At 38.7% G+C, this 25425-nt stretch overlaps 2 protein-coding genes across 2 annotated transcripts in view; one reads left to right on the top strand and one right to left on the bottom strand.

Annotated features, from left to right (window-relative positions):
* slx4ip (SLX4 interacting protein) overlaps positions 1–22744 on the top strand; it is a 42483-nt gene extending 19739 nt beyond the window's left edge. The window contains exons 5-8 of the mRNA XM_079634838.1: positions 7770–7847; positions 8986–9074; positions 20878–20975; positions 21042–22744. Coding sequence (XP_079490964.1) covers positions 7770–7847; positions 8986–9074; positions 20878–20975; positions 21042–21561 — 785 coding nt within the window. The 3' untranslated portion in view covers positions 21562–22744. The remainder of the gene's footprint in view (positions 1–7769; positions 7848–8985; positions 9075–20877; positions 20976–21041) is intronic.
* A 612-nt stretch (positions 22745–23356) lies between these two features.
* Positions 23357–25425, bottom strand: part of jag1b (jagged canonical Notch ligand 1b) — a 33593-nt gene continuing 31524 nt past the window's right edge. The window contains exon 26 of the mRNA XM_079634836.1: positions 23357–25304. Within this exon, the coding sequence (XP_079490962.1) occupies positions 24844–25304 (461 nt within the window). The 3' untranslated portion in view covers positions 23357–24843. The remainder of the gene's footprint in view (positions 25305–25425) is intronic.

Here is a 25425-nt window from a genome sequence, read left to right as displayed (position 1 = left end):
GTGAAATGAATTTGATGCTGCTGTCAGCTAATTTAAGATTTGACAAATTGAGTAGCGTTTTCATTTGAATTGTAAAAAAAAAAAAAGATCTAGTGATGCATGATATATCAATAACATATCGGTTATCAGCTGATGTTAAAGATTTCAAAATTATTCTATATCAGTAGATATTGAGTTACACGGTACTAAGTCGATACTGAAATTTTAAAATTGTACCAGAGTGATGTTAAGCAGAATCGTAAACGCCTCTGATTTCCCATTGTGTCTGTGATTGGCTACAATGATCAGCGCTTCAAAAACATGTAAATATACATCAATGACGCTCTTCACCGAGCACTTACACAGATGCCTGCTTGTGCTTTCAAACGCTCCCATTTAAAAAAAACTTTCAAACACTTCCTTGTGCTCTCAAACTCTCCTGTGCATTGATCATTGTAGCCAATCACATACATATCCGATGAGCACAATGGCCAACCAGAGGTGTTTACGAATCCGCTCAACAGCACTCAAAGCGTCACAATTTAAAAATTTCAGTAACATTGGTACTGAAGTCTGTACTTTTTGTGTGTAAAGAAAAAAATCTCACTCTCTATCTGTCTCCCTCTCCAACGGTTTGCAATAAGAGCGTTCTGTTTCTGCCCACGTGCCCCGTAGCCTTTAAATATAAAGCATGTGGTGGCATTAGCAGCAGTTACCTGCCCTGGAACATGTGAGAGGGACTAGGCAGGATTACCAGCATGGGAAATGGAGAGCTGGAAGCAGGAGCTGTCGAAATTCCTTGGGCTCTTTTGACTGCCTGTCAGTCTGTCTGTCTCCTTGTTCTAGAATTAGCCCTTGATGCTTTGTCATGTTGCAGTTGCTGTGCAAATCCACCTCCTAAGTCCCACGTCTCACTGTACAGAAAAGCCCCTGGACAGCCGGACTCTTTCCGCAGACCTTTCTCCCACGCTTTCACACACAAACTTCCAAATACACAAATCTACACCGCTTTAACACACCCGCCTTTGGCCTGAAACTGATGTTTATACATTCAGTATGACTCGATCTCACCACACACACCCCTGTCTTTCGTCCGGGGTCAGCAGTGTTTCTCTGGTGCTGTCCCACCACAGGGCTCTGTATGTAATTAGGGATTGGGGAAAGAGAGCTTGATCAGTATGGGATTCATGGGACTGTTTCTCGACCACAATCTGGTCAGGCAGACTCACACACACATACAGACACAGCCTCCGTGAACCCAGGCTATACATGCCGCCTGACCAAACTTCACTTCAGGAATTACTAAATCGTTTTAGAGGATCACCCTGCTTTTTCCCACTCAACGTTTTCATTTCAAGGTCCAAGAGCGGATCAAATGGCAGGTCATGTGCTCAGGGATAATGGTGCCTTTCTCCATTGAATCCATCATTATTTTTTGGCCACTGTTATATTATAACTATGTGCATATTTGCCTTGTAAAGGAAGTTTGATCGTTCTTCCACTAAATGGCATATTTCGTCATTAAGGCCTTGCAGGCACCAGTGCGCTGTCCAGGTGAGTCAGTTTTAATGCACACACAAGCGGGATAGATTTATTAGGAGACAGGGATGAGGAGGTCTGGTTTCAATGACAGGCCTAGCTCAGGTTCAAAACCTTCAGCACTGCAGAACAGCACATAAGTCAAGTTTTCAGAAGCCTTCCTCACGTCGTTAATCTGCTGGAATCAAACAGGAGGAATGTGTTTTTCTGCCCTCATTCACACCACATTTCCCTGTTTGCCCTTGTGACATCCTTAAGGGTCTCAGATTCCAGTATTTACTGTACCGTACCTGCATATAATTATGGATAGTTTGTACCAAAATATGTATATGGTGTGTACATTGTACTTATTAAAATGGCTATACAACCATAATTCATTCTAATTGCTGTCTGTTCAGACAGGACTAGTTTTCCCTGAGAAGGTCAGGCAGTTTACTTGAACATTAATCAGCATATTGGAATGTTTCTGAAGAATCATGTGACACTGAAGACTGGAATAATGGCCGCTGTTAATTCAACCTTGCCACCACATGAAAAAATGTAATTTACATGTATTAAATATAAAACAGTAATTTTACATTGTAATAATATTTAACAATATTATTGTATATTTGATTGGGTAAATGCAGCCTTGGTGAGCATAAAAGAAATGTTAGCCAATAGTATGCCGTCTTAGAGAGACATTGTAGTATTTAAAGTTTCGTTCAAGAATGCTGTGCTGGTGTTAAATCATTAGATGTTCTCACCCGTTTTCACAGAAATTATGATGTCATATACGTTTATAGTGCAGGTGTAGGCAGTTAGTTAAGTGTTGAGTTAGGAGCTCTAATTAAAGGGAACATCTGCTGGGAAAAGAGGTTTGAATGTGACTGAGCACAGTCTTGTTCATTTTGCTGTGTCATGTTAAAGTTTATTATAGGCTTTTGGTCGATAAATGTCACCATGTTAGGTTTTGGTCTCGGTTTTGATTATTTTGTGAAGACTATAGAAGGAGGTTTCTGAAGGCAATTTAGTCCATTTGCTTATCTTTACAGTTCTCCTTTTGATCATGTGTTGCATCCTCCTGTTGGGCCACATTGCAGCATTTCATAACCATGCTGAAGGGGTCACCCAAATGTTAAATTGAACACTCATGTGCAAATATTGTTTCAGGTGGACGTTGAACAGAGTGATAAGACACACCGACCGCTCGGCCCAGGCTACAGTTACGCAGCCGGGTGTGATGTGCTTCCAGGAAAACCCCGCTCGGCCCTTCCATGTGGCGACCCCCGTGAAACACTCACACACATATGCACAATCGCCCGGGAGCCCCACCCTGACCCAGTAAGAGCGAAGGACAAGATCTTAGAGGGTGATCATTCACATCAAAGTGAGGAGTGAGAGAAAATATTTCTACAAATTCCAACTCGGTCACCTAGACACCCGCTCTCCACCCGCCGTCCCCGGTTTTCACGTATGTGAGATCGCTTCGAGATCGTCCGTTGCACACAGTAGCTATATGCTCAGATATCACGGATCGTACCCGGTTTTACCACCAGAAATCGTATCTGATGTTGTCTGTTTTTAGAGCTTGACGTGTTTAGATTGTACAACCTCTCTGGCTTGTCAAGATCTAGACTGTGGTGCTGAGAGATTATTATTATTCTTTCGCATGTTGAGCTGTCTGTGCTCTCCATTTGTTTAGAGCTGATGAGATTTTTATAGCTCGTGTTCTTCTTTGAACTCTGAATCAATGGAAAGAATTGCTCTAGTCGGAGACAAGGGATCACTCACCCCACTCTTCCATTTTATTTCACATTCCTCTTTACATTCTTCTGGTTTGTTGACTTTTTGTTCTCTCTATTGTTTTCCCAGGAAGTGGTAAAAGCTCCAGGAGGGGTCATGCATGCGTGTGTACTGATGTACTGTATATATTTCTGCCTTGGCTTAGTGTCAGCGAAGCCTTGCATGGATGTTGTGATTGTTGCAACGCTTTTCCTCTGAGGGCATCTCAATCGTCTCACATCACATGCTACTTACATGAAACATTTTCAATTTTAATTTAGTGATACAGATCTGGTAGAATAATATACCTGTTTTTCATTAAAAGTTTTTCATTAGACGTTTTTCTTCAGAAAATATATTATTTTCTTTACAAGAAGAAGATTTACTAAAAGTACATTTTAGTAAGCTTAATTTTATGGGCACGTTTGTTTACTTTTGCATGATAAGCAATCTTAAGTGTTGAGCCGCCACAAATCTGGGTCCCGAATCAAAGACGGTTGAGAACCATTGCTGTAAACATCAGTCTTTATCTACTAGATAACTCCAGTATTTTCTTTTCTTAAACAAGGGGTGCTTTAGAAGTGCTTAATCTGCAAAAAAATTCACATTTAGCATGCTGGCCTGGGCCAGAAGAGTTGGAGCTGCAAGAAAATTTTTTTATCAACCAACAGCTGATTTCTCAAAATGAGTCTTTTTGTGGTCCTCTGTCGGCCTTGTCCTGGGAATTGCCTCTTTGAAGTGAAGGAAAAGAATAAACTTTTTTTTTTTTTGGTTAGGAGGCGGGAGGATGGGTCAATTTAAGTTGGGATGGACATGAATGAAACAGACTTGACTGAAGGTTTTGAAGCACACAGGAATTTTTATCTCCTTAAATATGCAGATTATCAGTTTGTTTGTTATATCCATCCACACCAGAGTTAAAAAGGGAAAGAACATGCCCTAGGCTCTTGATGCTTAGCAAAGAGACTTATGTTATGACAGAAGAGTTTTATTTTCCCATAACTCTCTCAAGCTTTTTGGGCGGCTCGTTGCATCCTTGAATGATTAGGAGCAGGAAAGATAAGACGCTGATACTGTCCACGCACACTTTTTTTCACCCTCATGGTAGGGTTCCATGTGCCATCTTGATCTCTCTACCGGTGTTGCCTTTCTCCCTTAAGCGCTTTAAGGTCCAAGCCATCTCAAAAGCATATGAATGTGATATCGAAATCCTCCTCGGTTAATTCTTTGAGATGGAGAAGAACACCTGAGGGAGCATCTGATTCATATTATTAGTCATATTAACCTGCATTGCTTAGATGAACAGTTTTGTGAATGTAGGTGTTGCTGTTCCCACTAGTCTTGTATCACTTCCCTTAAGCAAAAAAAAAAAAAAAAAAATAGCATCAATCACCCGAAACCTTGACATGTATATCAACTTTAGGAGCCAGTTTGGCAGGCTCACCGGGGTTTCACACAAGATGCTTACCATAGCCTATTATTTTCGTAGATGGGATAAAATAACATTTGTGATAATTAGTTTGTATCTTGGATACAGTGACTTGAGTTTGGGGGTTTAATAGGGTTTAAATGCTCTGTTGTTGTTTGTTGTTTCTATCAGTGTTTATGATCATGTTTGTTCCTTGAATGCTATTTTAAAGCAAGTATGTGCAGGGAGTTTTACCTAGTTTTACTAATCTACCTTCTTTCTTTACTGTGACAGATTTTACCGTCGTTTCTACAGTGCAGTTAGTTTTGACTGCCGATGGAGGAAAAATGTATTGTAAATAACTGGAGAGGAGCTGCTGTTAAGCAGTACTTGTGAAGTGGAAGAAAGTAAGAGGTAGATCCATCAATCACATACTGGGGGTGCTGATGACAGTTTTGTGGCTGGCAGACACTGTAATTGCATATCATTACCTGTAGAAGCACACCGAGCTCCTGTTTGAGGACCTAGCTATCTGTTAGTGGAGCCTGCAATGACATCAGCTGGTAAATCTGTCTTCACTAATGCATTTCTGCTCATTTAACACAGCTAGCAACGCACTCTGACGATAGATAAATGCTCTCGGTGTGAGAGATCACGGTGAGGCTATTTTAGAGGGCACACATTGGGTATGGTTTGCTTAAGCACTTGGGGTCATAGGATAGTTGTCGGATCCATTTTGTGTGTATTTTATGATCCTGTGGCAGCCTATGGCAGTCTCTCACAGACAGGCGAAGAGGCTGAGGGGTCTATTCAGGGCACAGAGTGAGAGCTGATGGATTCCCATGCCTGTTTTCTTGTTTACAGCTGCACCAGCAGATAGCTAGCGTGTTCACCAGGCCCCCACTCTTGACGTCAAATTCCTCCCAGATTAAGGAACAGTGCTCTGCCTTCGCGTCTAGTGGATCTTGCATTCCTTGGACAATGACAAACAGATCTAGGCTGGATTCTTCCTTTGCCTCCTGTCTCTTAAATTAAAACAGAATGGTTGTGTCGTTTCTCCAACAATAGGAGGGTTGAGTGAACTTGTTTTCTTGGCATGTTAACAGTGAGTGGGTATGGTTGCCCCAGCAACTGTAAAAGTGAATGAACACATAATGTTGACATCGCTAAATGCTTCATATAATGAAGGTTCAAGTTAAAAATGAAACGCATCTTACTTAATTTGATTTTGATAGGTAATGAAAAAAAGTGCTGTGTATATAATATATTAAATACAAATATGTAAATAATAAAATAAAATGTAAATAATAAAAATAAAATTTTTAATGAATTTATTTTACATGCAATCTAATAATATATATAATCATTACTTATGGTTCGCACTGAGCAAATAAAGTATTTCTTTTTTAAATAAAATAAATTAATAAAAAAATTATAATTTACATCAAGCGTCAGTTCTGGCAGGTCACGTTAGTCAAGCTCGCATCAGCTGACTCTCAGCTGATCCACGTCTACCTATATGAATATGATGCTTATCACTTTATACATAAATAAGCTCCTTCAGTGTTATCAGCAGCCATCGTGTTTCTCAGGATCAAATTACCCTCCTCCATCCCCAGCTCCTCTCGTCAGTCAGGATTTGGCATTCTGATTTTCCTCGAAATTCCCCTCAGAATAAATTCTCGAATTATGTTGTATTTTAAAATTAGTGATATCTGCATACATTCATGTTGGTTCTGTTCTGTTTACCCCAAGGGGGGTTATTGCTGCTCATATCCATGCTAGACTGCATGGATGCACAGGGAGTTCTCGACCAGAACGGAACCATTCCGCCATTCCAAACTGTATGCTAATTGTCTATCGTATTTGACGATAGTGGTCCTGACAGAAATGTTTTGTATTGTATTTTTATTAAATTTTTGTACTGTAAATTGCTTAATATAGTGTATAATATTCTCAGATTAGAAACTGCTTTCAGACCAGTTGAATGACATCAAAGTCCACAACAGAAGGTCTATAATAAAAATGCTTGTTCTGTTCTGATTCTTTTTGAAGGATGTCATTCATCAGTTTGATTGTCCTTTGTATACACCCTATTTATTCACTTCTTCCTTTGTGTGAACATAATTGTGCAAACAGAAAATTTTATAATAAATCTTATTTTATTCACCTGTCATCTTACCTTTGCAAAATAAACGCTGACAGAATGATCAGGTCTTATATCATAATGAAGAGGTTTATTTTGTCGTAATTACCTGCTGACTACATTATCCCACTTTAAATTCTTTTATTATGTGAGAAAAATGAGATCGCTGAATGCATTACAAGAGGCACAAAACTAGCAGTGTTATTCATCCATCATAGAGTATAGCAGTTATTATACTAAAATATTTGACCGCAGAATGCAGAGATAGACCAATCACAGTTGAGTATTCCAGAGAGTTGTGTAAGAATAATAAATAACAGTCTTCAGTGCTAATTTTCAGCCACTCGTCCAGTGTTTAGAGATGTTTGCAGTTTAAAATACAGGTTATGCAGGCAAAGTGGCACATTATATGCTGTTCTCGAAGGAATGAAGGATGAATTCATAAAACTCTCCCACCAGTAGAGGCTGTAAATAGTTTCAGCGTTCAGTCAGTCTTGTTACAGTGGACTTCAAAGGCCAAGAAGCCCCTGGCTCTGCTTATATTCATGCCTGAACTATGATGAGGCTTCTTTATCATTTGCTGAAACGCTTTGGTATTTTTCAGACATTAAACCGCCTTTGAGCGGTGTCATATTTGGCAGACATTTGACGAGCCTTTGTTCTGGCCTTTTGCATGTTGGCCACATATAATTGATAACGTCTATGTTCAGTACAGTAGACGTGTCACAGACTATCATTAATGCAGTGCTGATTTGCTTATTAAATTTCCTCGTGCGTAAACGTGGATTTGTTTAAACAAACAGGCAGTCCCAAATGCGATTGTTTCATGCTTAGCTTAACATGTCAAGCCCTCGCTGTTTCAATATGACCACTTCTTCTAAATGTATTTTGACGTTTAACTGATTTGACCATAAAATGTATTTTCTTTTGCAGGTGGGAATGTTCGTCTGGCGGTGCACTTCATGAAACGACATGTCAACTTAAGATGCATAGTCAGGCAGCACTACAGAGGTAGTTTATTTCCTCTCCTCCTAGACTAAAGAAAACTGATTTGAGTGTTTTTTTCCACATTAAGTTGCCTCATGAAACAGATGATTGTTTCAGAAGCACCTGTGTTGTTATTAGTTCATACAGCTGTCGGGCTCAGTCGGAGGTCACTGTCCGGATCGTTTTTATTTTGGAAAAAGTCGACTGAAATATGTTCACTTAGCTGGCAACTCAGAAAATGATTCAAAATACGTTTTGTGCTGAACTTGTGGTTTCAAGTCAAATTCATACAGATCTAAGAGAAACGTCTTTGAAGAAACCACCCATTATATCTGGCTAGACAGTAAGAGACGAATGCACTCCGTCCTAATAGAGGCAGAGCTCAAAAAATATTTGAGACTAAAGCCAAGTCCACCCGAGCTAGGCTTGACAGCAGCTCACAGTGAAAATTTGGCTTGCTTATCACAGTAAACAAGTTCAGTCCAAAGTTTCACTGTATCTTTAGAGATACAGTATGGCATGTCAGACTCTGTGAAGCAAGTTACAATCATCATTGTACATGATTTATGTTTAACACGACTCAAAGAAATACAAACAAAGTAGGAGCGTACAGACTAATATAACTAATAGGTATAGGTTATTTTAAGTAATCTAGGAAAAACAAAAAGAAGAAAATGCAGCTGACCAGCAATTTGCTTGGCCTTCATTTTCAAGCTAAATTTGGCCAAGTTTGAAGAAAATAAACCGGAAAATACATCAAACAATGTGGTTTGTTTTACTTGTATCGAGTTACATATTTGAAACTTTATTGACTGAGGGGCAGTGGGGACGTGAAGTCGCCAAGTGTTGACATTCAACTTTATGGCAACTTTGCCATTTTCTTAAAAACAACATATAAAGCTTTTTCAACAGTATTCAATATTTCCCATGAAGAGGGCATTGAGGTCAGTTTAGCTGTTGATGCTCCTGTAGTGTAAATTCATCTTAGTCATCTTTGTTTTACTTCAGATGTCTGTGAGAATTTATTCATGCATATTTTCACCTTCTCTTTCCCATTTCGCCCTTCGTTTCAAACAGAACATTTACTGTATATTATATTTTGCTAAATGGTTTCCACATCAATTTAGCTACAGCTTCATCAGTAATTTTTTTACCTTCACAGAGTTGCGTGTGTTTCCTGAGCGTGTTGTAGTGTGTGCCAGTCCTCCAGAGAATTCTGCACTTCCCAGTGGAAATCTGAACCTGGATGTGGTAAGAGCTGCTTATGTTATGAAATACAGTTTATAATCAGTGTTGGAGAAGCTACTTTGAAACTAGCTTGCCAAGCTACAGTTTACTTAATAAATGTAGTTAAGCTACAGTAAAATGACCCTCTTTAAAAATAGTTGGCTACACTATACGCTAACAAAAGTGTCTAACTATTATGGAGGGGGTAAACTGATTTTATCCTGTGCACAGTCTGTAGGCTTGCCTGAGATGGTGACTAGTTATTTTCCAGCTCTTTATATTATCTATAACATGTGTCTTTAATGTATGGTGTTTCCCAATCTTGAACCCATTCTCTGCAAATGCCATGAATTGGGTTCTGGACTCTGGATGTAGTTAATTCCTGTGTGTTTTGTTCTCCCCTCTCGCTTATTATGGGGCGACAAATGAGTAGTTGGAAAGGGCTGATTGGTGAGGCTCTATACTGCTCTCTGAGGTGGACCACTAAATGCCTTTGGCCTAAGACACGGAGCACTGGGTTCTACACACTGAGTGCAGCATGTAAATATGACCACTGAGTGCATACATTGACAGTTTATATCAGGTTTTTTTTTTTTACGCCAAGAACCCCCTTTTCTAAAATCTAAAGGCACCTGTGTATTTGAAGAACCATGTAAACTTTGTGAAGAAAAATAGTATGTACACACTGTTTAAATATTAGCAATTGTGTTGTAATTTTACTAAAGTACAAAGTACAAAAAATATATTAAAATACTGTTTTGAAAACACAAGATATCTGACCCATCTATAGAAATCCATACGCTCCTAATATGAAATTCTGTAAGTGTGTGTGTGTATATACAAATGCTGGTGGAGGTAAAATAATGTGCAAATGCTACCTATACAGTTTACAGCATTAGCAGAGATAATTTTTTTATCTTTTTATCCATAAATTTTAGTTATAATTGTATTTATTTAATGACAGAGACACAATTTGTTCAGTAAACCACTGTTTAATAAAAAAAGAAGCAATTCTAGATTTAGTTTTCTCATGTTTTATGACCTCTAGTTTCTGTTTTATTCTGTTGCCCTCATCTAGCTAGTTTTGAAAACAAAAATGCATATTTTGTGTATTCCTCTCAGAAACACATCCAATCAGGGTCAGGTGAAGCTGAGATCTGCCTAATTAAACAGGGCTTATTTAAAGGGCATTCCACTTTAAAGGTATTATAGTTCACCCAAAAATATTTTTTTATCATTATTTTCTTACCCTCATGTTGTTCCAAACCTGTATGACTTACTTTCTTCTGTGGAACATAAAAGAAGATATTTTGAAGAATGTTGGCAACCAAACTGTTTGGTTAACCTTGACTTACATTGTAAGGACAAAAAAACATTTCTCAAAATATCTTCTCTATGTTGAACGGAAGAAAGTTAGTCAGACAGGTTTGGAACAACATGAATATATATATATATATATATATAATTTTTATTATTATTATTTTTTTAGGTGAAATATCCCTTTAATGTTCATCCATTATTCTTTTAAGGCCAATTTGTTGAGAGGTCATTCAGGGAATGCACTGATGAGTTGATTGAAAATATGTAGTTTTATACATCCCTAGATTTGATAGAGTTATTCATCTTGAAGCTGCAGTAGAAAATGTAATCCAGGATTCGCATTCTGAAATCACAAGTTGCATCATTGGTACACTATGTATTTTGCCACGGAAACAAGACCACAGTTTTACTTGGCTCACACACATGCCCTCTTACTCACCCACTTTTATGGCAACAGTTGTGTGTGGGTATGAAGACTGTGATTTGGTTCAACAGGATACTCAGCGGTAGGATCTCCGGAGCCACAAATGTCCAAGTGAAAGTGTCTTTGTTGGACTTCCTGCTGTGTGTCCCGAGTCATCATCTGTCATCATCTTCGCCCCAATCAGATCTTCAAATCTTTTCATGTCCACTTCTTCCCTCTGAGACTCTTGGTTGATTATACTCCATCTCCCAATAGAATCCTGGGAAATCTGCACAGAGCCGCCTACCTTGGGTGGACATCAAGGACGAAGACAGTCTCCCATCTATCCTGCCATTAATGTCGGTACTTTTTCGAGTTGAATCATTTGCCGTTGTTTTTCTTTGAGACCTTTTCTTTTTAGACATTTTTTTCCTGCGTTGCTTTGGCTTTCAATGAAAGCATGAATTGTAATAATTCGAGTGAAGTTATCCAGTTCGACAGTGAAAAGTTCACATTGTGTAACCGCTTTTCCAGTTCATGGAAGCAAGGGCCCTTGTTTTTGCATTCCCCTCCTCAGGATGTGGTTCTCTGTGCTTGTATATGCTGCGAGGAAGGGTTAGCAGGAGCTTGCGGTGGTGCTCTTGCTATTTGGCAGATTGGAGGAAAGAGGCATCAGGAGAGTCAGTCGGAGTTTTTCTCATGACAAAACAATTATTTCAGTTGCTCCTTTCTAATTGGTCAGTGGAAGCCTTTTCATTTAGCTTCTTTCTTACTCTTTTTTTAGCTTGAGGTTAGCCAGGAAAGTTATGTCTTAATAAGAATCTAAATAATCTTAAGAAATGCAGCTCGGCTGTATGAGTCACATGCGAAGTAGAATTTCTATTTGAAAATGATAATGGCTCAGTGAATTTGTTCTTCCAGTGTTGTCATATGTTTATGGTGAGTTTCTCTCACCGCAGAGCTTGACAGTGAGAGTCTGAATGACGCCACATGTTTTGAGGCAGTTTGGGAATTTGTCTGTGGTCCTTCCATTTGATTTAGTGCTCAGTTTGCAAAACAAAGTTTATATCAGCCGCTCAGAGCTGCCATAACACCTATCCAGAGGTCATAAGGTGAGGCTTTAAGAACGAGCGGTGATGTGACACGTGCTTTCTTGGAGCAAGAGAGAGCGTGAAAAAGATTTTTGGTACTATTTGGAAAGTCACCGGTTCAAACCCTGGAAGGGGTGTTTCATGAACTGGAAGGTGACTTGTATCCTCTGTCAAAGCAAGATTAACGGTTCCTTGAGTGATTCACATCCTGTGCTGTGGTCTGATGTTGGTCAAGCGGGAAGGATCCTTCATTGTTGCGTAGCAAAAAAGCGTTGCGGGTGCACAGTCAGCACAGCATCATGTCATCACAACTGAGACGGCAGACAAATCTTCCTTTTCCTTTTAATGTACTGTCTGAAACACCTTGAGAAGGTGTCTAGCTTAAATTGGGTCCGTATTTGTTCACACATACTATACACCACCACAAAAAAATGGGCTCTGTAAGATTTTTTGAAATATTTATTTGAAAAGTCTCTTACCCTCACCAAGCCTGACCAAAAATACAATAAAACATAATATTGTTGTGAAACATTATCACAGTTAAAATAACTCTTTTTCTATTCTATTCTCTTTTAAAATGTAATTTATTCCTGTTATTGCAAAGCTGAATTTTCAGTCTAATAAGCTGATTTGGTGCTTGAGAAACATTACTTATTATTATCAATGTTGAAAACAGTTGTGCTGCTTAATGTTTTTATAGAAACATGATACATTTTTCAGGATTCTTCGATGAATAGAAAGTTCAAATCAACAGCATTTACTTGAAATAGATGTCTTTTTTTTAACATTATTGATCTATTTAAAGCATCCTGGCTGTATATACCGTACATAATATTATAAAAAAACGTACTAACTTTTAAATCAATGTAAGCTAGGGATGGGAATTATATGGATATTTAGATTGTTCTTAACAGTTTTTCTTAAATTAAAGTACCTTTTGTTACAATAAAATGGTTCCAAATGGGTGTATCTTTGACTCTACTCATTTAATAAATACAGTACATTCATTTGAAGGGATAAAGTACCTAAAAATGCATTATTTACTCGTATTGTTCCAAACCTGTGTGACTTTCTTTCTTCTGTGGCAGAAGAAAATAAGATTTCTTGAAAAATGTCACAAAAAATAATTGTCTGTACAATAAAATCCATGGTGTACAGCATGGGTGGCCAACGTTGGTCCTGGAGAGCCACAGTCATGCAGAGTTTTACCAGAGTTGCACCCTGATAAGTACGAGGGAGTACGAGTGGAGTACGAGGGAATGGAAGTGTGCCCGCCTTACTCACCCTCCCGCCACTGAAAGTGAGTCAGCCATTCGGCCTTGCTGGACTCCCTCGGACCATCGGCTCCACCTGGGTCGGACATCGTCACGCATTCGCTGCTCTCCGGCTTTACACCCCTTCGGCTTTGGCTAGCTCCGCCCTCCCTCAGGCTCTACCTTTGCCCCCTGCTTCCATCTCAGGGGATGCGTCGCGGCTCCGTCGTGGCCGCCTAGGTCTTCTGTGTCTCTCCACTGCCTTGGCTCTAGATCTGCGTGGTGGGCTCCACCTCCATCGTTGCCTCCAGTCATCCCCAGGGTGGTGTCAAGACACCATGGCTCCTCCTTCTAGTGACGCTGCCATGGAGCGCAGTCCTGGCTGTGCCCAGGGTCCCCATCCGTTCGCCCCTGATCAAGGCCATCCACTGACTGCTACCTACATCTACTACTCCCTGGTATCGGCTGCCTGCCCATCTGCCTACTCCCAGCCCTTCACCTGCTCCTCGTCCACCTCCAAAGCCCCCTCGCTCATCTCATCTGTTACGGCGCACCTTCCTGGAGGGGGTGTACTGTCACGATTATGCTTAGTTTCACTCTCATGGACTCTTAGTTTGTTTATCTTCAGTCACATGTCTCCTTTGTTCTTAGTTTCATGCCACTTGTTTGTCTCCTAGGTTACTCATTTCGTTCTAGTTTGTTACTATAGTTACTCATTAGTTTCCTCATTGGCATCACCTGTGTTTATTAAATCATCTTTGTGTTCTGTCAGGATATATTCTGACTGTTTTAGTTCTTGTGGTCAGTTCTCATTAATACTACACTGAATTTGGTTTTGTGAAGTCTTCTGTTAAATAAAGTCTGTCATGTTCTTCTTCTCCGTGCTCATTCGCTTGCCATGCTTAGCAAGTGTGACACCTTGATTAGCTTGTTCAGGTGTGTTTGATTAGGGTTGGAGCAAAACTCTGCACGACTGTGGCTCTCCAGGACCGAAGTTGGCCACCCATGCTGTACAGTATTGTTTGGAACCCATTGACTAAAAGTATATATTTTTTTTGTGATCCACAGAAGAAAGTTAGTTTAGTATTTTGATGGTGCCCCATCTGTACTTCTGGAAGAACGGTGCAGATAGCAGCCTTGTAATGAAGCGGCGGATCAAAGCTCAGGGCAGATGTGTTTTTACAGCCTCCTCTCCCTTTGGGGAGAGCCACAGTGTTTATGGACATAACTTTATCCTTTCTTTGTTCCTCTCCTATCTCAATTTCTCACGGTTTCCAAAAGCAAGCCACACAACACTGTCATTCAGGGCTTCTTGGCCAAACTCAAAGTCAACTAATCTGGTTTGTATCCACAGAAACGAGGTGGATTTCTGGAGTGGTTATGGTTTATAGATGCTCTTCATGTAAGGGCTCTGGTTTAGATGGCTGGAGTGTTGTTCTGACAGGTACTTAGTGATAAAATACATGAATGGTGCATGAATGTCTTCTCTAAGAGAAATAAAAGGTTGTTCTGAATTGTATCCATTGAATAGGCAAATGCTTTTCCTCAAGTTCATTGTATAGGGTGACGGGCATTGAGGTATGTGAGGGTGTCTAAGCTTTAGATTCTCGCCATTTCTTCATGTTTGTTTGTTTGCATTGTTCTTGCTGTGGTGACAACCAACTGAAGCAAAGCTTCCAAGTACCGGTAAGCAAGCCTGTGTCACATTAGACTCAAGTCTCATCAAAGGCATCATCTTGGTGATGACAGAAAATTCAGCAATATTACGCAATGATGACTATGTTCAGATTTTCCATGATGGTAAAAAAAGGGTGAGGGTTCTGCTGTGGTTTGCTTTTGCCTCTCCAAACATAAATGTTCTAAATGATCAGAGCACATTATTCATAATAGATAGATCTCTTGGCTACTGAAGGTACTTAAGACTCTGCCATATTGTAAATAATAGTCATGGACATTTAGTATAATTTTTTATTATTATTATACATGTATTATAATTATTATAAATTACAATTGAAGTTTACAAAATAATCTTCTAAAATTATATTCATAATATAAAATTCTTCTAACTTCAATGCCTTACTGCTTTAATAAATAAAACTAGGCCTAAATAATAACAATATTAAGGATTCAAATGCTTATTACAACAAACAAATTCATTCTGTCTGTCTTTTACAATCATAAAATACTCAAAAACATTTAGTAAACATTTTAGGACGTGGCAGGAGCAATAAGAGCAGCCAAGAGGAATCTGTGGGAAGAAAACTGGTATCAGTAGGCTGTTCATTAAATTACATTTTAATATTCAAATTCAAACTTTTACTAATATTCATATGACAGCGATGCTGCGTCATGCCTGAGCCCTGGCCACACCATTCGTTTGGTGGGAGGTAAAACTTCCATGGTGGCTCTAAGTGTAGATCCGGTGTATGCTTTCCAAGCAGACGTTAGCTGCGATTTTACATGTAAACAACAAAGGTCAAATAAGAGATGGCAGATCTTCAGAACAGTAATCATTGATCATTGGAATAAAAAAACATTGTAATAGACCCCTTAATTTCATTCAGGACGTTACTCCTAAGGATGTTTTTTTCTCAGAACAAAACACAAAATGACCATTGACAAATTTGTCAAGTTTTAACCGGTTTGGCACAGACTACCCAACATTGGGTTACATTGACCCAGCACTGGGTAAGGTTTGTGAGGGGGTTCATCATTTGTATGTAGAAATGACAGAAAAAAAAATAGCCCAGCAGCTGAGTTGTACAAAAACTACCTAGTACCTGGGTAAAATATTAAAAACAATCCAATAAAATGACCCCACAGGCTGAACCTGACATTTGGTTTAAAAAAAAAAAAAAAAAAAGATTTTTTTTTAGAGCGTATGCTTATGCTTGCGTTCCTGCTCTCCTGCATCCGTATATATGTATGAATAGAAGTTAATGAGACACAGTCTAGTCTGACCGCACATTTACTCATAGTGACTACGGTACACTTGTTGGGACAATCCTCTTAGAGATACCTTAAGTTAAGTGCTTTGCTCAAGGGCATTATAGTCACTGGCAAATCAGTTCACGGATCACCTCTACTTGACTGATCTTTGTCCTGATCCGTAACTGCACTTCCACTACCCGCATTGCGGGCCTTCAAGTGCTTGTGTAACGGTGATCTGCCTAACGGCTAATGAGTCCAGATCACGTGAATAGTGGCACATATTTGTTTGTTTACTAGTACAGATGAGTCATTGTAAGAGTGTCCTCTAAGCGTGCCAGCACTTATAGCATCAACTCAACCTCATTTCATGGTTGATTATGTACAGTATGATTGAGCTTATGGAAATGTGAAGGGTGAATGAGTTTGTGAAGACTGACTCATTTCCTTTTTAAAAAAATGACTCGTCGTTGATAGAAGACACTTTAGCTTACATTTTCAACAGTCATTTAGTGTAAAGACAAATAGATGCTATTTTTAATTGTTTATATCAAGTGTATGTGGGCTGCAGTCCTTACTGGGTTCTGCTTGAATTTGTTTCACTTTTAGCTAAGTGTTTATATGCAATGGTTATGGCTTTTGTAACCATAGAGGTCATGACACTGTGCCCCGAAAATAATTTATGAGAACATATTAAATGTAAATATTGAATCAAAACTACGATTTAAAATAACCGTTTTCTATTTTAATATATTTTAAAGTGTAATTTATTCCTGTGATGGCAAAGCTGAATTTCGGCATCATTACTCCAGTCTTTCACATGATCCAGAAATCTTTCTAATATGCTGATTTGGTGCTCAAGTAACATTTTGTTAATCAAAAGTAATGAATCAATGTTAACCAAAAAAAAAACGAAACAACCTTGCACACTTCTCGAACTTGCTGAATCATTTAATGGCTTTAATATGCAACATTTCGGACAACAGACTTTCCTCAGGTCTAATACATATTTTAATAAAAACATATTACAAAAATGTAACAATACATTTTTTAGGATTCTTTGATGAAATATAAAAATCAAAATAATTTATTTATAAATTATTTATAAATACATTTATAAATAATACACACATACACAAAATAAATTATTTATAAATACATTTCTTGTCACAGTTTTACATCAATTTAAATAATAATTGCATAAAAATGATAGATTTATAATAAATAAAAAAAATTGACCCCACACTTTTGAACGGTAGTGTGACTGCATTAAATTTTCAATTTAAAAACTGCATTCTGCACTTTTTTCGTAGATACTATATTCCTTATTTCCATAGACACATCGACTGCTCTCAGTTCCATATTCAGCTAACAAATCACTCCACTAACTTTCTGACCAAAATGTCTTTTCTTATCGCTCTTTCTCTTTCCCTTGTTCTTCTTTGAAGACCAGCGGAGTACATGAGAGAGTTGCTTCTTGGGTGTTTCTCAGGGAAAGAAACACTGCTCCATTGTTGTTGTCTCTTTCATCTATTTTCCAAAGGTTTGTAAAATGCATATGAAGGCATTGAAATTCAAATGTTCTTCCTCTCCTGTCCTCCATGTTTTTGTCAAGCGTGTGTGTCCGCTGTACCGTTCACGCTCACTGGGTGTGTTTATTTTCAGTGGACTTATCGTTAGTGAGTATGGGTGTGTTTTTGTGCGCTTGTGTGTCTGGATATCCCCCTAAAAACCATCCAGTCTTGGTTGCAGTGGGCTGAAGGACGTGGTAAATGGGGGGAGTTTCTGTATGCGTGTAAGAGAGAGTTCGACAGACGGTGGTCATGGATGGAGCACAGACTTCGGATGAGACAGCAGCTTGACCTTTGGAAATGAATCGTTTTTAATAATTATTGGCCCTTGTTACAACATGATTTCCTATGAACTTGTCTCTGTGGTTAACACTGAACTCACACTGCAGAGAATCTCTAGGGCTGCGATAGATTTTGTGTTCTCAGATCTTCACATGCATTACCCTTCCCTGCACCTTAAAATGAACCTTCCTACTAGCTATTGATCAGCCCATTTAGAGTCAAGCAGCAATCCTGCTAAGCCTGTTTCTTTCAAACAGCGTGTGGGAACAGAGCTTTAACTGAGTTGGGCCTTTCGGTCTGTGGCTGGGTTTCCATTCCATCTTAGGGGTGGGTGATACACTACTAGACATGATGAACCGGTTGACAAGCGGTATAAATGTTGTATTATTGTCTCTATCACGGTTACGCTCAACGTGAAGTTGCAGTTTTTATTTTTCAGTTTAAAGTGCTCCAATCAGTGTTGAGGAGTAAATAGTTACATAATTTGATTAGTAAATAAATGTAGCCTAACTGTTATCCGTTACAGTTACTGAGAAAAAATTAATGATGTTACTTATGAAAATGTTAACGATGTCTTCGCCTGTTTTGGATGTGCTTTTCTGATGCTATTCTGATGCCTTTGATTGGCTCTGTTGTTTGAATTTGCAGCGCACCAATTCTGCCAATTACATCAATTACAACTAACTTTATTTATCTTGCACTATGATTTTTGCACTTTGCAGACCTTTTACATTCACAAATAGCTATATTACACACTGCATGAAATGTAATATCTGAAAAAGCATAATAGGGGCACGATTTTAAATTGTTTAAACCTGATAAGACAAAAGAGGACTCAATTTGGTAAGTGCACGCTGGCGTTGTTTTTGGCAATTATGCTCATGTCAGGTTGCAGTGTTGCATCATCACAGATGTTTCCTGTTCATGTCCCAGTTTAATGTTTGAAGAGATTTTAAACCATTCAAGTGCTCGAAAGAGAATTTGATTCTGTACTTGCGTCCTGCAATTGTTTTTGGCATTGTAAGTACCTTATTTCTAACAAAAATAACAACGTAACGATATATATCATCATTTTGAAATGAAATAACTCTTATTGTGATATATTTTGCTCATATCGCGGTCTCTGAATGTGAATTTTAGAATGTCACATTAAAAATGCTGGATTTAAACTATATATATATACGGTTTACTGCAAATACTGATGCAAAATGCACACAAAAAACATACACTCGCTTGAGGGGGATAAATATTTAATTCAATTAGAAGTCATGCATATTAAAAAAAAGTGGAGAAACATGACCCAAATCACAAATCTTTTCGCGAACCCATTGGTTGCTTGCACCATACTATGATTGAGATACAGGAATACAAATACTGTAAATTAAGATTTAGCTTGCAACCAAGAACTTATCTTGTGAAATTTTTTAATATTTTTTGTCTTCATTATATTAAGCAAAAAAGCGCATGATTGAGGTTGCGCCACAATCACATGCTGCAGCATGCAGTGGGTGGACCTTCCTTGTGTGTTTCAAAACTTATTCAGCATGACTTGCTCACTACGCCTCAGCTCAAAGACGAGCAATATGGATACCAAGTCAGTCTGTCATCCCTGTTTTCATTTATCTTTGATGCTTTCTTTTTTATTGTATTGTACTGTTGACTTCACCATTGCATGCACTGTAGGGTTCAAACCTACAACCTTTTGGTTACCATTCCATGCCATTATCCACTAGGCCACACCAACCCTCTTTATAAAACAAGGCATTATATATGGGTATATAGAGGCCCCTTCTTTAGGCCAGCGTCTGCACTTCATATGAAACGCATCCCTCTGCAATTTCCTCATTTCGCTCTAATGACTTGACGGACCTTGTGCTTATCTGGCCGTTTGCTCCTAAAATAGAACTAATAGCCTATATATCTTAAACCTGTTCAGAGGCTGGTTGGTAAACCTACACTTTTATGAAATCCAATCAGTTTGGACTGGAATGATTGTTTTGTGTTGGTTAATCGCAGTTCAATGATCCTGTGCCCTTAAAGACGGCGGCCACAAGCACCCGCTCTGTTCTTGCTCAATCAAGGATTGTTCTGTTGATAGAGCTTCATTAGGACTGTTGAAGGTGTATGTTGGTGGGATTCAATAAGCTGCCTCGTCTCTTTATTCTTCTCAGCGCTGCCTAGTTAAGCATGGCTAGTACTAAAACAAGGACTTCAAAGTGTTTGTTAAACTATTCAGGTGGCCAAGCCAGGTCCTGATAAACACGCACGCACGCATGCACGCACGCACACACACACACACAACCCATCAAAAACAATGGGAATATTATTCTGAAAATTAAATTTGATTTAGTTTATCATTTCAAATTTAACTTTATACAACGTTTTGCTCAATGTGTCCTATTATGATGTCTTGACTTCAGTCTCAATTCAGTGTACATGTACAGTATATATACATATTTGTGTGTATACACATTTAACCATATTGGTACTTGTTTTGACATGTTTAATATTAACACATACACATATAATATACAACATGTACAAGTATGTTTCCCTTAAACGCACAGCCACACACATTTTTATATTTTGATGAACATGATCAGACATTTGAGCCAGAGAAAAGGAAAAAAAGAAAGCTTTCTCTGAATTCTGGCAGTTGAACACAAGCTTTTTGCTTGGTCTCTTGGGTATGGCCATCAAAACAAAACATTTAATGGATTCGTTCCCATGGCTACACCAAATATCCAAATAGTTCATTCATGTCAGTGCAATGGAAAAACAAGAAATAAACAATGTACTTCATAGTTTCTGTCAAGTGTTGAGAGAGTAGCTCAGACAGCATTCTTACTGAAACTACTGTAAACAATAAATGACTGGATATAAGCTGATTTATAATTTCTCTTTTTTTGTCCGCCATCTTGAATTTAATGAACCTCTCTCTCTCTTTTTTTTTTTTCTTTTCTTTTTTTGTCTGAACAGAGTGAACAAAGCCGATCAAAGTATTTTTCTAGCTCTGGCGAGACCATAGATCCATTACCCAACTCCACAGCAACAAAAAGAGCTGTCCTTCAGAAGATGTAAGTTCTTATATAGCTTGTGATGATCTATCCTTATCTTAATTTAACATTTCCTCATTCTTCCAGTGCCAGGCAGGCTGACGTCCAACCCCAACAACGCCAAGATAAACAAGAGTCCAGATCAGACCAATTGCAAGTGGATGAAGCACAAAAGGGTTCGTCCGAAAAGTGTCATCCTGTCGTATTGTTCACGGGTGAGTCATTGGAGGAAGGGAAAGTTGTGTTGTCGTCTAAATTAAGTAACGATAAAGAGGTCTCTGAACCACATCTTGATGCTACCGGTCCGAAGAGACGACCAAGAACTCCAAGCAGCTCAGGAGAGGACGTTGACCGCCAAAAGACAAAAAGATTGCGTCTTGGAGACCCTGCAGCATTGAGCGATTCCAACAAGCTCTCTCCAGACGTTTGCAGTCCCCAGCCTGAGATTTCACAGACTAACCAAAGCGGGCTGGCCACAAGTCTGAGAGGCCTATCCGTCAAGCCCGTATCCTCTGGCTCTTCTATTAGTTCCAGATTGGCCGCCAGAGAGGGAACGAAGGGGGGCGAGCCCAGAACATCCCGATTACGCCGGCTCAAGAAGTCCTGAGGGGCGCAGCGGCATAGAACGAGAGAGGATATCTGACGCCACCACGATGGATGTTACAGTACACACTTCTACCGTAATGCTGTCTGTCAGCGGCGGTTGCACAAGAGTTCACCACACACAGTCTTTACAGTATTTCCCTTTAGCCTTCAAAGTACAAAAACTCAATAGCTTATATTAGATTACCAAGAACCTCTCAAATATTTGGCTTCATTAGTAACAGCTTAAAAGCGACTCATGAAAGCAATAACTTTGCTTTTGGGTTACGCGTTGTAGTTTGCGTTTTCTGCGTAAGATTTGTATTTCAGACTAACGGGAGCCTCCTAGCACACTGTGGCTTCAAGCCCAAATCTCTGGCTCCATCCGTCTGAAATCTCCACTCTTCCAGCTTCAGCTGAGCACATGATTGATTTCGCTGTGTTTTCACATGCACCACGCTCCTTAAGCGATCAGGGGTTTTCACCGTTGGAGCCGACTGCCGTCTCCCTGCGGTTATTATTTGTAAATGTGTTATTGCTTTTCATAACAGCTAAAAGTCTGCTGTGGGATGACTGACAACGTTATGGAACGCTGTAGTGCAGCTCGTGGCCGAAATTTGGCTAATCAGGGGTGCAGTCGACATTGATGTAGTGCGTGATGGCAGGATAAATATATGTATGGACATAAATTCGAGTCGCATTCTCATGCTTACAAATCACTTGATGTTTATGCCTTTAGTATAATAGATTTGTGTCATACAAGTTGTATCAGAATATACAAACATTGTGCTGTAATAATGCCATAACATTACAGTCAAAACGCTTCTGGTTTAGAGTTAGAACAAATTTTTAAAGTCATTTTACTGTATATTTTGATTTCTGTAATGCAATTCGAATCATTAAATTCTTAATCAAACAATGTTCCTATTGAGATACTTGTGAACTAAATGTCCAAGAAATACTAAAAACTGAAATCATCACTGTTCATGCAATCTATTGTACTGCCTTGCAATTTTAACTCATATTTTACTTTTACTTCAACATTAATAATGAAGAAATTGTGTAATCCTCAGAATGACATAACATTGAGCAAATTTCAGCTTTAAGTCACGATGTAACAAGTAGCAACAGGTATTTTATTATGTATTGTGATGTACATCAGAATGTAACTACCGTAATTATTAAAAAAAAAGGGGGCTGGGAACTTCTATTTATCAGTTGTTGATTAGATTTTGAGATCAATTGGGTTTAAATTGACATTTTGAGTAAACAAAAAAAAGTTTTGGTTGAAACTGAAGAGCACATAGGTTTAGAATAAGATTAATAACATGCATTTACAAAATAGATCCTACTCAAAAGAATATATAATTCACAAATTGGACTTGTTACTTGACTCATGACAAGGAGAGCTAGAGTGGATTTCAAGATCTTTTTCTCACAGAAAGCTATCATATGACATAAGAAGACTTTGAATGTAGGGCACGAGTTGTATGGAGCATTTTTACTATGCCTTTGTGTTCTTTTTGTGCCTTGAAACCTCCTGTCCCCATTCATTGTGTTTGAAAAACAGCAACCTAATTCCTCAAAATGTCGTCTTTTGCGTACCACAGAAAAAAGAAAAAGCGTGTACAAAACATGAGGATGAGTAAATGACAAAATTTACATGATCCATGATTGAAAAACATTGGGAAACCCCTTTCTTTTGCTCATCTCCATAAGCTTTGCCTTTTGCCCTGCAGTTATTTGTCTGAATTCCTCATTCATACGTCAGCGCAAGTAAGGATTAAGCTTCTTCCAAAGTAGCACAATAGAGCACAAATCGAAAAACAAACATTTAATTTTCCTTTTATACAAAATGTTTAATAAATATAACATTCAAAAAATATTGCCAGGAACAAACTAAAAAAAAAGAAACAAAGACAAATTTACAATAAGGTCAAATATGAACATTGAATATTGCCATGATCTCATAGAATTTACAAATGTGATAAGCATGTCGGTTTGGTGTTTTAGAGAGCCTCAATATAAAAGAACTACGAAAAGAACACTACATGTGCACAGCAATAGAAATGGACTCCTGAAAGCAAGGCAGTCATCTACAGTGTTTCCATTGGCCCCCTACTGTTCAAGTATTCACAGCCTAGCTTATGACATACTGCAAACCGAAGCTGAGGAGAAATGATTTGTGTGAATCAGGTTTACCAACAAGCAACTAAAAGACTCGTGTTCCCTTTTATTTTTTATATTTTTAATGATTTTTTATTTTTATTTTTCATACGTGGCAAGCAATATGTCTGCCACCAAGTATCCAAACAAAAAGCAGCCATGATGATGACATCACCTGCATTGAGCAAGTACGAGTTGGCAAAATACAAATATTGAAATATCTGACAATGTATAAAAAAAAGAAGAAGAAAAAAACATCTCAGGCACACAAACGCCCGTCTTGTTTCTTAAAAAATAGACTGCTTTATTTCCTCTTTGAAATTTTGGTATGTGAAACATGAAACAAATGTCGTCCGAACAAAGCTATAGGCTGACAAAGCTATCAAAACCTTCAAAACTAGACAGGACATATAAATAAAAAGGAATGATATTTTAAGGCTCTTGATTATTAAGTTAATAAATCAAATATACACAGTGATTAATTAAAAAAAATATACATATCTACACTAAATTGACAATTCTTCATATTGGCAGCAAAATGCTGACCGACCTATCCCGCCCAAAGAAAGGAAAAATAAATAATTTTTTTGCTCTTTTTTTCTTTTTTTTATACTCATTTCCGACAATTGCAGTGGTGCGTAGCTGTGAAGGCACTTTCAGTTCAGAACTAGAAATAAAACCAACTAGAGAGTTTCCACACAGCCGCTGGATAAGGAAGAAACAACTACTTTAGCTGTGAGAGCATTGTCATTATGAACGAAAATAACACTTAAAACTATTTGCAAACACTATGCAAACTTTTCAGACTCATTGAGATACTCAAACGTATCCACAAAAATATAGACATTTGAAATGTGTACGTTTTCTTTTTTTACTTTTTTTCTCTCTCTCTTTTACAAAGGAAAACACTGGATGTGAAACGCAGCATTTGGGTTTTCTAGCCATCCATAGCAACTATCAATTGCCAGTGTGAAGCCAGCTTGTCGAAACTTAAATTAACACAGGATTCTAGGCAAATAACAGCCTTGGAGTCCAGAACACGACTCAACAGTTTTAAGAAGCACAACCCTCCCCCCCGAGACCCTGCCAAGTGACCGGTAAGTGCAGCAGGGGTTCGGTCGCACGGCAACACAGCTGCCTGCTATACGATATACTCCATCCTGTTTAAGCTTTGTGCCGTCTCCAAGTCTCTGTTGTCCTGTTTGTTAGTCCAGTTTGGGTTTTTGTTGGGCGCGCGCTCCTCCCGCTCCACCAGCGTGTAGGCCGGCTGCTTAGTGAAGCGCGCTTTCTGCAGGTGTTTGTCCATCTCCTCTTCCTCCACCTCAGAGTTATGCGTCCTAATTTTGGCTATGATGGAGTTCTTCCCCTCGTAATCTTTTATTGCCACGCCATGGCCCGTTTCTCGATGTTTCTCGATGGGGTTTTTTATTTGGTTGAGCTGCTCTCGCACATTATTGGTGGTATTGTCCTCTGTTGCTGAGGTAGTTGTGTTGCCGTGGGTGTTCTGTTTCCGTCGACGGTGAATGCACCACATGAAGGCCGAGGCCAAGGCGAGGATCCAGAGCACGATGAAGATGGAGCTGAGCAGAGGAACCAGGTAGTCTGGAGAAGAAGAAGAACCAGAGGGGCAGTTAGTCGGTGTTCAGGAGAATGACTAATCTTATTAAAATATAGTTTTTAGAAATGTATTCATGTAGGGTTCTTTTGGTTTTGAAAAATGTTT

Source organism: Phoxinus phoxinus (genome assembly GCF_949152265.1).
Source record: "Phoxinus phoxinus genome assembly, chromosome: 14".
In the NCBI taxonomy this organism is placed as follows: domain Eukaryota; kingdom Metazoa; phylum Chordata; class Actinopteri; order Cypriniformes; family Leuciscidae; genus Phoxinus; species Phoxinus phoxinus.
This window is presented reverse-complemented; position numbering and strand designations above follow the sequence as displayed.